The sequence below is a fragment of the Copadichromis virginalis genome, linkage group LG10 (assembly GCF_057382275.1).
Source record: "Copadichromis virginalis isolate Kocher_CV1m ecotype Utaka linkage group LG10, C_Virginalis_male_GT1.1, whole genome shotgun sequence".
Lineage (NCBI taxonomy): Eukaryota > Metazoa > Chordata > Actinopteri > Cichliformes > Cichlidae > Copadichromis > Copadichromis virginalis.
The window spans coordinates 25,012,431-25,027,690 of record NC_140627.1 but is presented as its reverse complement, the minus strand read 5'-3'; the positions used below and the strand labels follow the sequence as shown (position 1 = coordinate 25,027,690).

Genomic DNA, 15,260 nt, shown 5'->3' with positions numbered 1-15,260 from the left:
CGTATGCATGCACCACGGTGTTCCTCTGTGGAAGCGTAGCCAAAATAATTCAGGTGAGATGGTCTGAGAAAGGTTAGATGTGGCAGCCAGGTGTTAGCGTGTGTTTGTGTGTGTGTAAGCAACAAACAGGTGGCTCAGTCTGTCATTACGGGCTGAGTCACTGTGTTAGACACACACACACACAAAGACACACAGACTCTCTAAGCCAGACAAGCGGGAGTGTGTTTGGAGGAAAAAGGGGGATTTCCAGACGGAACAGGCAGGAGATCGCCCGAGGTCTCGCGCTGTCTCACACCTAATCAGAGCCGATAAAAGACTTTTGTTCTCTGTGGTGTTTTTTCCAGTCTGTTCTTCACTCTCGTCTCTCGCTCTCAGCCTGTTTCCTCCTCTTTCCTGTTCTCTCTTGGACGTCACCACAGAGGACAAAATCCTTCAATGAATCTCGCACAGACTCTGTAAACTTCAGAGAGTTTATAAATGATTTCCTGAGGAAAAACCAGGCAGCGCTTGAAGACCACTGGATTTCATATCTCCACATCAGGACGACAATTTTAAGGCTCTCAGCAGCATTAAACTGTAACTTCTTTGAACCGTGGGATAGCTACACTGCATGTCGATCTTTTTTTTAGCACCTTTTGCTGTGTTCTGCACATGTCACCATTATAATTTTTGTCTTACTTTGTTCACAGGGGATCATTAACACAAACACGACAAACAAAAAGAAATATTTAGGTTTCTTCACACCCCTCGTTCACAGGCGCGTTTTCATATGAGCGTCTGGTTGTTACTGTGAGCTGAAACTTCTATCTCCAGCGGTACTCACACTTTACCAAGAAACCACAGAATTACATCAAATAATAACTAAATAAATTTTCTTATAGTTTCATTTCTCTGTAAGTTTCCCCCACTGACATACATGATCACGACTTTAGTCAGCCACCATGTGTGAGAACTCTGCATTTCTCCTCCTCTCCCTTTGTAAGGTTAAAGAGCACTGCAGAGTAGCTTTGCATGATTCGAGGGTCAGAATAATGCTTATTTATCTTAATGTTTGCCCTTGGTGCATCAGTTCTCACTGTGTCAGAAACAAGCTGTTTTAAGACAACTTTCTTCTGATTGGCTAAAGGCCTGAACGGCAGGTTTCTGGAGTCTTCATCCATGAAATCACCAATCACTGATTTCATGCAGAGGCAATTTTTTATTTAAAAAAATGAGCGTTAACAGGAGTAATAAGAGTGCTTAGCTCACATGGACCTTATTTAAGCTTTGGCTATTTTTAACAAGAGTATTCACCGTTCCAGCGAGGTTGCACAAGAACAAAAAGCATTGCAATTGCATAAACTCGTTAATCCACATAGCGTGTTTAAAATAAAAAGGAAATCACCAGTAACCTGCATACTTTTGAGGAGCTTGATGAGCCATCTTCTGGGGAACACGTTCAGCAAACGTGGTCGGTAGTTGTGACATCTCGCACTAAAGCGAAATGCTGCACAAACCCACTGTGCCACCCTTCAGGCCCTGCCACAGGCAGGTCCAAAACCCGATAGTGTTTTAAATGCCAGGGTGTGTTTGTTTGTGCCTTCCAAACAGAGGAGAGTGTGTGTTTGTATGTGTAGTGCTTGCTAAGGAGAACCTTGTGTGCGCTGCTGCAATGGTTTGTGCGATTGTCACCCTAATTGTTTCCATCTTTTTGTGTGAGTGTGTGTGTGTGTGTGTGTGTGTGTGTGTGGCTGGCTGTCCCTTCAGAAGAGCAGGCCACTTCAGAGAAGCCATGAGACCGCCACAGGCTGACGGAGCTGATGCTGCCACTTCACACACAGAGTGCGTGCCTGTGTCTTTCTATGTGTGTCCATGTTCCAGGCGAGGTGGGGGAGCCAAAAAAGAAATACTGTGTGCGTGCATATGAAAGAGGGAGTGCGCAAAAATATTACTGCATTAAATTTGTAATATTACATTTCTCGTGTGTGCTTCTGGTGAAGTGACAAACGTGTGTGTGGTGCATCTGCACAGATGTGACAAATGATGTGTCAACAGCACAAACAGTGTGTATGCGGACCGAGGTTTCAGCGACTATTCGGCAGATGTCCCAGGAACGTCTGTGTTTACTTGCACTTGTGTAGAGAGACTTTTTAAATCTAACTGAGCTCCAAAACTACGCCTGTTTAGCTGCGTCTGCATGTGCAAGCCTCCACTAACAGTATGTGCACAATGTTTCTATACTAGGTGTCTACGTGTGCTCTCACCTGTCTTCTGGCTCATGTCTGTGGGCAGGTGAGGAGAACTCGGGCTGAAGTGATCGTTGCTGTAGGGCAGGAGGGAGGTCAGCGGGTGCATCCCGTGAGACTGCTGTACCACCGAGACTTTGTTAGACTGTTGATGAGACGACAACAACAACAACACAAATTAATTCAGATAAAAGTAGAGCTTTGAATATCCTTCAAGAAGCCTGAGAAGTACAAAAAACTGCTTTTGCCTTATGTTAGAACATTTTGCACAATTCACATTTTCCAAGCAAAAATAAAGACTTTTGCATGTGACAGACATAAAAGAGACCCAGGATGATACAATCTAAGATACACCAATTGAAAAGGAAAAAAAACCCCAAAAGTATTTGTTTAAGTTTGGCTAATCAAGTTGTCTGGAATCAAGTCAGGAAAACCAGATGTATCTTAATTTGATCACAGAATCTATATTATTCCAATTACAAATAATGTCTGCAAACTGCATTTTGAGATTTTAAGATTCAGAATCAGCCGTTCGGCCCAACGCTGCTGAGCACGATCAAAGAGCTTTGCAATTACACGAGTTTTCCTTTCGTTCATTTGCTTACAAAAGAAATAACAAGATGCAACCAGACATGAAAAGAATTATTTAAAAAAAAATCTGCGTTCTCCTCTTAAATAATTCACTGATGGAAGAAGATGCAAATGTTAAGTGTCTCCGAATTTTGGGGGGGATTTGCGTGCACTTATACTTCATCCAAGACTGAAAGAAAAGGAAGAAAGCTGGACATTTTAAACACGGTTTGGAACAAAACAGATGGGCCGTACTTCGCTCACACTGGTTTTCAGTGGAGCGGGGAGGCGGAGGAGGAGGTGCAGGAGGAGGACTATTTGATCGATAAGTCTTTGATGATCAAGTGAGGCTGCGTGTGAGCTTGTTTGCTTTCATGTCTCTGTTTACAAATGGCTTTCAATAACTTGCGTGAAATCCAGTTATTACTAATGCTCGCAGCATGCTAGCTGACATACGATATGTCACAGCGGTTTGCAAAGTTGGAAGCAGCTAAGCGGCCAGCCTTGGACAGAATTTCACTGCATTCATTTGAAGCAGGCCCTGTGTGGACTGGTATTGTTTTCTTGGGGAGTTTAAATAGTGCCGTTCGGTGTGAGTATCAGTGTGTTTGCGAGCAGGTGGATGTGTGTAAATGTGAGGCTCTGCAGAGGCACTAATTTTCCTCGGCACGAACATTAAAAAAAAAAAGAGAGAGAAGTTTTCCAAGCGATTTTATTTTGGACACTGTGTGTGAAGCGTGTAAGATCAGCAGTGCAGAAGGCCAGATCTGCTGCTGCTCGCTAGACCCCCCACTGAGTTACAAAGCGAGCACCTTATCACTTAAAGGCAGAGCTTCCACACTGCTACACTGCACATTTACACACACTTTAAACCGCTCCTTTCCGATCAATCAGCATCTTAAAGACTCGCACTGACCACACGCGTGTGCACACACATGTGTGGAAACGGACCCTCATGTGTATGCTGCACGACCGGCAGCGGAGCTCAGATCAAACTGCTACACCGCTTTTTAATGCCGTGAAAACAAAACTGGCTGCTTCTGTTCTCAAGAGCCGAAGGGGAGGTGTGAGGATGGGGCTGCTGATGGTGATGGTGGGTGGGAAGAAGTGCAGGGGAGCAGGTAGCATAGTAGGAAGGTGAAATGTGGTGATAATATGACCTGCATTCATAATGATCTGAAGAAACAGTGAGACGGAGGACAAACCTCGTGGTTTAAGGATTGTACAAAAAGCCTCTTTCATCACCTTAGAGGCCGAGAACAAAGGCAAGAGAATGAAATCAGCAGGCGTTAAACACTGAGTAGGTTTTAAGGTTATGACCCGGCAGACCAGTATTTTATCAATGAAGATGGGCAGGGGAGCTGCATCGCCTGGCTGGTTTGCATGTCATGTGGTTAATCACGTGGGGTCGAAGACGGAAAGGGGACTGTCTGCAGTTCGCCAGCTCAGGATGGATGTGTGAAAACACAGAAGTCTGCACAGCTGGTATTGTGAAGGTTGGACATTAACACTGCATCAGCTCAAACGAGGTGACTGCATTGGCCCTTTCAAGTTAGAGATGGGAAACTCACATTGATGGGAACAAGAAAGTAACTCTGAAACAAAACAGACAGACGCGGATACAAAAAATTGCTTCTGGCAAGCAATTGTTTTTTTAGTTTAATGTGGCAGGCCACATGTAAGTTAAATTATTAATTTGTGTTCTTTTCCACATTTTCTAAATGCTAAAAATCTCCATTAAGGCATTCTACTTCTTATGACTCACTGGGGTCAGATTTTCTCAAACGTCTGTCTTTTAATGACCCTTCTGCTGCTTTGATGGCGTTTTCATTCCCAGAAACACCAATCAGCCACACTGTTACAAACCCCAGCCAACTACCGGATAGATCTGGACTGCGCTGAGGGTTGCACTGTGGCGAATCCTCCGGTTGTTAAAAGAGATCGTGATTTGAGGCGTCTGACGGCTGAGTCAAAACTTTTTGCTTTCTGTCTTTTCCTGCTACTCTCGGCTTGTGCTGGTCAGACTCCCTTATGTCCGTTTGCCGGTCTGCAACACGCGCACTGCGGTGCAGAGAAGTAGTCACGTGTGTGCTCACGGTCACACGCCCACATGTCATTAGCGTGGAAACTCCTCACTGTGAGCGAAGAAAGTTCACTCACAGCAAAGTTCGCCAAAGTAATCCACAGGGGGAACCACCACGCAAATTATTTGTAACAACAAACCTAATCAGACACTTAAATCACCCTCGACCTCTTTAGCTAAAGCTAAAACTATTCAGTACTGTGAGGCAGCCACAAGCCAGCAGCCTCGGTATGAGCAATGGATTGAAGCAGTTATGAGGAAATTATGGAGATGACCAAAAAAAGTGAAAAGGGTCAATGTCCCGTTAGATTGTTATGTTATAAATATACTGGAATACAATGTAAGTACCTGAGATTTGTTTTGTTCTGTAAATCTGATGCAGTTCCTTTTGTTCGGTGTTTATTTTCAGATGTTTCATTGAGAGATGGGAGCGGTAACTTTCTGCAATTTGGAAAAAACTGTAATTTTTTGATTTAGAAAATAATATTTTGCATTGAAGAAAAGCTGCGTTGTCATAGATCTTACAACGAACCAGCCAAGAAAATTGCAAAAATGTGCTTTGTGAAGCGGCAGGGCGCCCTGTCGAGCTAAACAAAGCCCTCTGCTGTAAGGCAATGCTTTTCTTCAATGACAATGATGAGTCCACATGTCAGATGAACGTCAAGGTTTCCCAGCAGAACTTTGCATTCAAATAAGATGATCAATGTTCTTCGATGTCGCCTCTCTGTGAAGTTATTGATGTGGTTGATTTGCATAAATCGTCTCTTGTTATCAACACCGTTTTATGAGCGACACACAACTCTATCCAAGGAAAAGGAAGCAATTTATTTTTGCATTTTTTCTTCACATTCAGCAGTATCACTGACATTTTGCAGGGAAAATCCCCAAACGATGCAACTGGCACCGGCGGTGAGTGGCATAAGAATGCGGAGGTTCTCAAACTGCACCGGGTGTAAAACTACTGCCTGGATGACCTAGTGGAAAAACATGGAGCGCTGTGTCGAATGAATGTGATTTATGCAGGGAAAATAAACAAGAGTTTGCAAAGATAGCATGCTGATTTTTTTTTCTTCTCTCTCTCTTCACTAAAATTGAATTTGGGTCCTTTTTATTCACAAGGGTTGATATGAACTGTAGGGTTAGATGAGGCCTTTGGTTGGGGGAAAACTAGAAAAAGTTTCAGAACTGGTATAGCTGGTAAAAAGGTTGCATGACATTAAAAAAAAACTTTTCCTGTAATAGGAGTCAAAACCACAAGTAAGGCAATGAATGTTCATGAGCACCAACAAAAGTCTACATGATTCTTCACGTTACAGAAAAAAGACCGCCTGGGACAGAAACGCAGAGGTTAAATAACATCAGTACTCAGCAAGTGTGACTTTTCTGCACACAAATCACACTCACATACAGTTTGCGTACAGACACATACGCACATCTTCTGCTTCTCGGCAGATCCTTCGCATATGGGGCGCACGCACACATACACACATGTGCTCAGGGCTGCTAGGAGCCTTCAAAAGTAGCTGTGGCTCTGTTTCACGTGCTGAGGTTGATTTAGCCGTTTTGCTGTAACATTATAGCCGCAAAATCGTCCATTTATGTTTCCTCTCTTCCTTGGGGTAATTAGCCGGCCTTGAAGTGGCTTTCGCTGTGCCTTCCTTTTTTTACACACACTCAGGGAGGCTGACTGAGAGCACTCATTTAACCCATAATTATCAACCCCTCTGTGTTTAAAAAAAAAAAAAAAAAAAAAAAAAAACCCAACCCCCCGCACGCACACATAACTTACACATAATTACCTTTGCTGAAACAGACAAGCGTGTACATGCATGTGTGGGACACACACACGCAAAAGACATCTCTGAGACTGTAAACCTGCAGCTATGTTTTTGGTAAATTGGAGAAAGAAAAAAAAAGAAATAGACACACATGTGTCGGTGCATGCGCAGACAAACAGATGAGGGGAAAGTTCATTCACCCTTTAATTTGCAACAGTTGAGTTACCCACCACTTCAGACTGAGATACATCCAAGCGTTATAAATTTATGGTACAGATCAATATTAAATACAGAGGGAAGGGGGGGGGGGGGGGGGGGGGGGGAGTTAACTGTGGCCAACTGAACCCTGAGTTTATTTCTTTAATAGGATAATAACATGCATATGGGCCCTTTCGCCTATAGAAAGTGCTGATCATAACTCAAGGCCAGTCTGTGGTCTTATCAGATACCCAGAATCTGTGTTGCCGGGAAACAATGTCAGCCACGCCCTCTTTCTGCGGTGACTGACCAGGTGGGTGCACCTAAAAATGCATAGCTGTGCATACATTTATGTCTCTGTGCATTCATATCCCCTCTTCTGCTGATTTAATCTGCATTCACTGCTGATGGGAGTTTGTTGTGGTGTGCAGCGACGCTTTTAAACTCACTACTTTTAAAAAGAGACATGCAGGTAAACCTGCAGTTTAGTGTGAGGACGCTCAAAAGGAATCTCTTACTGTGGTTTCAAGAGCCACCTGTAACCGTGTCACTATGCCGGGATGCGTTTTGGCGCACGTCTGACAAAACACGAGTTCCTGCTGCAGCGGCGGAGCTCTGGTTAAACCGGGTGAACTACATCAATCGACCGGCCGTGCACGAAAAGAAACTCGGTGTCGAACCCCAGCGAGAACGGCTGCGCTGAATAATAAAGCTCCTATTTGTTGATTACATCAAAGATTTAAATACTTCAAAGAGGCGATTACTTTAAAAAATTACAATTAGACAGCACCACCTTTTTAAGTGCGTCAGGAAATCGTGAACGTGGTCCTCAGTGTCTCTGTAGTCTCATTTCACTTGAAAGGCCTTTGAATTATCAGCATATTGTTGCTGCCTTTTATCTCCTCTCTATTTGAACAGAAATCTGCGGCTGAATACAAGAGTTAATGGGATCTCAGACATCACTTGTTTGTAATGACGGCCCTCCACCTTGACCCTCGCACACGGAAGCATCTCGCATACACACGTGCGCAAAGAAACGCACAGACACACACACACACCTTGATTTAGAAGATCTTATAGTGGGGAAAAAACCCTCCTTTAATGTATTCTTTAGTTTTCGGATGACACACTAAGTAGCTCCGTCTCTTTATATTTGCAGCGGAAATTAAAGCCTCCTCTCACTCGAGAGTGCTTTTAAATTTAATGTCTTTAATCTCACATTTCATGGAGATTGCACTTTCAAAACGTTCATTCACTCTTTCTTTCACCGTCACCCTTTGCCCTGGCATAGCGGAAATTTGAAAAAAGAAGGTATAAATGATTAAATAGAAGGTATGGACAGTAGAGCTGATGCGATCCTTTCAAGTGGCTGCAATCAAACTGTTGTGCAGAAGCTTTCTTATGATGCTATCAAATGAGTTGAGATTTTACTGACTAGATACAGATACAAATCTGACAACTGACAAACTTTATATTCACAGTCGGTTTTATATTATGCTACAGTGTCATTTCCACTTTCTGTGGTTTATGACCACTAAATTCTTGAAGGCTAAGGAATACTGATACTAATCAAGCCTTTGTCATTTTAATTTGGGTCATTGTCGCTCTGGATGGAGCAAAAGGAAAGTGAAAATTGAAGAACCGAGGTTTTAGTTTGGAACGATCCGGCTATGAGAGAATAAACTGGAGGAGAAGCCGGGATTATTTATGCTGCGTGGAAGCTAAAGCCGTCTCCAGCAGTTTGATGCAGAAGCAACACACCGAGGTTTTGTTACCTATGATCATTTCACACTGATTAAGCAGTGCATTTGAATTTTTTTCCAACTTTCAAAGACACATAGCTTTGCACAGAGAGGTCAGAGGGCAGGGTCGACCGTCTCGAGCATAACACGCACCAGACGCACAGACACGCTCTCACTACGCGAATGACTTTGGGTTTATGGGTGAACAGGAGCAGGGGGGGAGATTAAAAAAAAACCTGAGCGTAAAGGCGCGGTAAAATTCCCCACACCTGCATGCAGAGAGCAAGTGCAAAACAGAGAAGCACTACAGAAAAAAAGAGACAGAAAAAAAATGAGAAAGAGGGAACATGAGGTGGCAGTGCCTCACTAGAGACCAGAGAATTTGTGTTTGTTTGATCCCATGGAAAGTCCTGCCCTAGATCAGACTTGATTGTCAGATGAGATTAATGTACGTGCATGAAAACGCACGCAGCTATACAAAATGTATAACAATTCTGAAACTGGCCTGTGTGTGTTTGAGCACACGATTATGATTAATGTGTTTCTGCAAAAGAAACAGCTGACAGGATTTTGACGAACCGCTAGAAAGTCTTACTTTCTGCACGGAGACTGAAATTTACACAAATCTACAAGAGAGGATGCACACATACACACGTTTTTAGCTTCCAGAATATTTAACATTTGATTTACGCATTCAATCTCCTTGCGGTATCAAATACTTCAGCAGGTTTTGACAACTCTCTTCCGTCGTTGCTCGAGCCAAGCAGACAATCCTGCCTTCCACACAGTACAGTTACATGCAGCGCATTATTAAATATAATGCCTCCCGGATCACTTATTTATTTACTTTTTGAAAACAAGTCTGCAAACAGTTTATTGCCAGCAAGTGTTTCAGCGAGCATCACGTGCAGACCTGATGTCAGTACCTTTTCTCTATCTGCTCTGCACAGTACATTTACGGAGCACAGTTGTCGCACCCTCTCCTCTGCCATCGAGCCACCCTCCTCTGCCCTTCTTGACCCCCCCTAAAAACCCTTCCCACCCCAGCAGTCAATCCTGAGTAGCGAGCACTCTGTAGGTCCCCCCAATCTGGAAGTCATTGCCTTCTCCAGAGTCAGGAGCCGAAAATGAGAGCCTCTTAGTAGGAGGTTTGGGCAACATCAAAGCCTAGGCAACCATAACAACGCAGCTATGTTTAAAAAAGGACCAAACACCCCCCACCAACACCACAACAAGCCCGCCCACTCCCCAATTACACACACATATGAGCACACACACACACACACACATCAATACTCGTATACATGCATGAATGCATGTAAGCATGGACACGCCTAGTGGAGTGCATGCAAGTACACACACACACACACGCTGTTGCACACTGTCGTCCACTGCTGCCACACACCGCTGGAACATCTGGGCTGTGGCCAGGATGAATCAGTAGGCAGCAGACAGAAATATTTGTACGCATGTGTGTCCATATGTATTACTATGCATATTAAATTTTAAAGCTAAATGTAAATGAAATAAATGAAAACGATGATTTCAGTGTCAGGATGGGAGCTTGATTTGAAACATGAGGGCTGCTTTTCCGGTTGTAAAGGAGGATCGAAGAGCAAGAAACAAAACGCGTTTTCTTCTGGGTTTTGCATTAGTATTAATCTAAATATGAAGAGACGGAAAAGATGCATATGATCTTTTATGTTTTTCTGCTGTTTTCTCACATTCTGAGCTAGTCTCAACTTCAGCAGCAGTACACATCCCCCAACCTTCTATTTCCTTTTTTCCCCCTGTCTGCAGATTTGACTATATACCATTTAAAGCCCAATTTTTAGAACCTTTTAGTCCCTTTTTTTTGCTCTTTACGGTATTTTTTTCCTATTTTGCAGAGACTGGATGGCTATGGCTCAAGAGGTACAGCAGGTCATCTACTAATTGAAAGGTTGGTGCTCCAGTCTGCATGCCAAAGTATCCTGAGGCAGGATGTTGCACCCGCAGCTCCTGATGCATTCACTGGAGTGTGTGTGAATGTGAGATAGAAACGCCTTAGATGTAGAAAAATGTGAATGAGACACATTGTATAAAAAAAGCACTTAAAAATGAAAAGAGCTACATAAGAAGCTGTCTTTATCCATCTTTCCTTCATCCTTGTCTTTAGATTTATGTACATAATGCAAACTAATTATTCATTTCAGATATTTAAAAATACAAATGATAAAAATAATAACTATTACTATTTTTTTATCCTATTCCCCATCAGGTCCCCCTAACTACAACCTTTCCTTCCACTTCTACCACTGCTACTTCCACTCCTAATATTTATACATAATAATAGGACCTCTAATATTTGTCTAATCTTCGCCCATATTTGCTCCTGTTGAACGTCCTTTTTTGATTCACGTCGTATGTTTAAGACTGACGACCTTCCCACAAGCAAAGTTTTGTTCATTTCTTTTGTTCGTCAGCGGCCCTAGGAGGAGAATAAGTGACGGCGGCAGCAGTACTAGTGGTTGAGGCTGTAGCACTGCCTAAGCTTGCCAAGCAGCCGAGATGGGACGTGTAGGGAGATTCGCTGTAGCATCGCAGTGAGGCAGCGCTCTGCTGAAGTTGGCTCCGGGCCCTGGATATGACAGGGTGCAAAATGAAATTCGACTGCTGTGATGGCATTTAGAGATGAGTTATCACTCCCTTAATGAGTGGACGGAGACAGACAAGCGGGCAACTTTCTCCTTCAGACTGCGGCGGCAGTTTCACAGCACAAATTACCTCTAATGATTGGTCCTACAGAGAGCTAATTAATGGTGTACTTGTTTATTTCGATCAGAGCGTTCCGCAATCAACGAGTTGTTTGTGACATCCCGGCGATAGTTTGCAACAAAAATATTGACACACGGAGTCGGCAGGAAATGAGGCGACCACGCAAGGCATAAATCCTCTTTGACACGCACTTCCTCCAGGGTTTTGGTTCACTCGAACAATACATACTGCGACTACTTCAGGCCGCAGCCCTGTTTGTCCGTCTTGTGGGAGCCTGTTAGCAGAAGCAAAAAAATGTAGCGGTTTGATAAGAGCATTGTCAGAAAAGGAGTCTTTGTTTGCATTTACTGTCAGCCAAGCCAGACGGGATTGTTCCCGATCTGTAACTTCGATGTGTTTATCTGACCTGATTTATCTAGTGGCTTTGGTGATGGACTTTTTTTTTTAACCCACTCATCAAGATGTAAACAAAGCCAAGAAAGTGACCTTTTGGAGAATCTTCTACCTACTGTACTGGTTGAGACTTGAGATCTTTATTTTTTTATGATTTTTTTCTTCTTCTCAAAGATCCCCAAAGTGTGATACTAATCCCGTCTGCAGGTTTATGTGGTCCCGTTCCCCCCTGCTGAGATGACTGAGCGAGTCTGTCGCTCACTCATTGTGAAACCTTTCCTCTATGGCTGCAGAGCACAGCTTTCACTCAGCCTAAATACCAGACCATGTGCCCAAATGGGAAATGCCGCCACACATGAAAAAAACCCCTGCAGTGACGCGCTTCCTTTGTGCCAGTATCTATTTATTACACAAATATGGCCACCCAATACCACATTAAAAGACTCTCACAGGTCATAGTGAAAACACTTCCCCCCGCCCCTTCTTTCTAGATGAAGAGAGATTCAGCGGCTCTCTCAATTACTCTGATTCTTTCTCGCTAATTCCTTTTTTTGGTTTCAAGAAAAGATTTACTAAATCTTGTAATTATCAATCGAAACATCGCTCCAGCGAATCGAGAAATCTCTGTATGTCACTACTTGAAAACCGGCTGTTCGGCGCGTTTCGCTCTTGACGGCTACACTGCTGGGAGCTCAAGTAAGCGCAGTGGTGACACTTATTGGTTTAAGTGATGGGTGGGCTTAAAGTAAAGTGCATTTGGATGGCCTACCTCGTAATGAACTCCTAACTCAACTACTTAAGTTTAAAGCTACAAAACACTCCTCAGAATGTCTTTTGACACATGAAGGGGGAAAATGGTGATTTCAGTTTGTTTTTTGTCTCACCTACAATTTTCTAATGTTACGCATCACGCATTGCCACTTGAAAATAAAATGTCCTGCTATCAGCTCTGGACATTTTATTCCACTTTGTGAACTTTTTATGTCTTTAATGTCCGATCTGTTAATTGGAGAAACAGCTTACAGCTCTAACACTGCTGACCAGTAACCAGTTTCTGCAAGAAAAAGACTTTAAAACACTGCTTTCCTTGCCAACTTCTGTGCAGAGAGTGCTCACCATATATGCCAGCCAATGAGAATCTATTTAAAAGCTATTAAAGTTGTCATAATCTAATCCCTGGCACACACTACACAAATTCACTTAAAATGCTGGATGTGGTCAACATATAGAAAGCCAAAGATCAGGCTTTACAATGCTCTAAATGTTTAGCCTTCCCTTATATCTGTGCGATGTCCCCCCACCCCCACCCCCCGTCAAGTTTGTGAGGGACAGCCAATCACAATTAAAGCTGCTTACAATTAAGGGGGAGTCAAATCCCTTACAAAGTGAGAGGGTACAACAAAGGCAAGTATAGGATAAATAGGGATTATTTTGAACTTTGAATCATGCAAAGCTACACTAGTAGCTGGAAATGAACACAATTGTGTAATTTAAAGACTTAAATAACACACAAACATACACCTTTTTTCCTGAAATGCACTTCAATATATATAAGACGCTTCCCTTCCAGCACACGCAACTTTCATGTGTTGTGTCTGTGTTTGTGGCGTCGGGGCGTTGACGAGGGGGTCATACATGGCTGACTCTACATATAAGCCAACTGCTTTTGAGTGAAGTTTTTGGGGAAGCGGGCGACTCAATCAGCTTACATGCTTTCTGCCCTCCGGGTCACCGGTTTGCTTCACATGTACGGTGCTTTCTGTCTGATCTGCCGCTTTGATGTTTCTATCGAAATCATCTCATCCCTGTGGCGTTTGTGTTATGGGACATATTGAAGGCCACGCAAAAGAAATAACCGGCGGGCAGAGCGCGCTGAATGGCCTTAACATCCCCCAAACCCAAACAGAAATATTTATTTTTACTTACATGCACACTTGCGCTCTATGGGTGATTTGGCAAATATGAAGGGATATCTACTTTTTTGAAAAGTGAGAAGTTTTTGCACAAATTTACATTTGATTTGTATAATATATTTCCCTTTTTATTGCTGTGAAAACACAAAGTAAAACACTGACCAGAACCAGAAAAAGTTTTTCTTAGTGGCATTACTTTCTTATATTGTTGAATTTGAACATTTAATGAAAAAAAGGCTGATTTTTTTTGTTTTCCTTTTAGTTGCTCACTCTTTGTTGTATAGATGTGTTGTTTGATAGAACAAACCAAATGTCTATTTATTGGAGTTCTACAAGGTCAAGGGTTTTTTTTTAAAGAAAAGAAAATTATTACAACTAAGGATGTCACTAATAATTATTCCAATCATCTGCAAAGATTAAACAATTTACAATGAAAAACACTCGCGACATTTTATTTCAAAAACAGAACTCAATCATTTTCTTTTGAAAGCTTCTTCTACTTAACAAATGGCACAAAATATATTATAGCAAATTCATTTTGCTATATGTCATAATATGTATTACGGGAAGGTATTTATCTAAACCATTGGAAACCTCAAAAATCAAGTTTTCAAGAATAACAAAATATCAAACACCGTTAACTGATTATTCATACAGCTTTAGATATATTTTCTTTTTAATCACCTAATGAATCATTGCAGCTTTGCCTGTCTGTTCATGGAAATAAACTTGAAACGGATTATTTCCACGACCATACGCTTCTGGCTTTCATGCTACCAGCTAGACGAGAAGATTGGTTTCTTATCATATCTCATAAGTGCTGAGCTAAAAACAGCTAAAGAAGCAGCTAACATGATCATTTAAAGAAGTGAAAACCCCCTGCAACACTTGCATAGAGTTACATAAAACAACTTTATTTGAACTGGCCTATAAATACGGTTGACTCTCACACATCAGCAGGCAGCTTTTTATTATAAATGAACTGTAACTTGTCGCTGTACGGTGACTTGCATGCCGAAAGTGATATTTTATTTATCAGTAGATAAGAAAATTCTTGAAAGCTGAAGATTCGAAACAAAGGTACAGATGATTTATCTGTTCGTTATTTCAACTTTGCTGTAGACTTCTTACAGTCCCAAAAAACATAAAGTGCCCCGTTTGTTCGATTGTCACTACAAGACAATTTAGGTGGTGAGGGGGAGAAAAAATAAACCCAAACCCAGCCAAACAGCACACAAACCAGCAGACATGTACACTGATTGGAAGAGGTGACTCACAAACAGATGACATCAGGAGCGAGCCCAAGCCCCGAGGCTGCTGTCCAATCAACGCGCGTTCTTTTCATTGTCTTCTTAGAGATCAAGCAGTCTGACTGAGGAGCACTTAAAGAGCCATCTTTCACCAAAGATTACAGTTGCTGCAACAAACAGTTTTGAAAACAGGCTTTTCATCAGCGGTAACCAGTGTGGAAACTCAGATACTAAACAGTTTGAAAGGGTTTCGCAGAAGTCTCAGTGCATGCTGACATGCATTCAACAAAGGGAAGGGGGGGGCAAAGGGTCCCTGACAATGGCTCGACACTGAAATTCCTTCTGAAAGGC

At 42.5% G+C, this 15,260-nt stretch overlaps 1 protein-coding gene across 3 annotated transcripts in view; it reads right to left on the bottom strand.

Moving 5' to 3' along the window:
• Positions 1 to 15,260, bottom strand: part of tcf7 (transcription factor 7) — a 75,297-nt gene that overhangs the window by 29,024 nt on the left and 31,013 nt on the right. For all 3 annotated transcript variants that reach the window (XM_085470792.1, XM_085470793.1, XM_085470794.1), the window contains exon 4: positions 2,244 to 2,370. In XM_085470792.1, the coding sequence (XP_085326918.1) occupies positions 2,244 to 2,370 (127 nt within the window). The remainder of the gene's footprint in view (positions 1 to 2,243; positions 2,371 to 15,260) is intronic.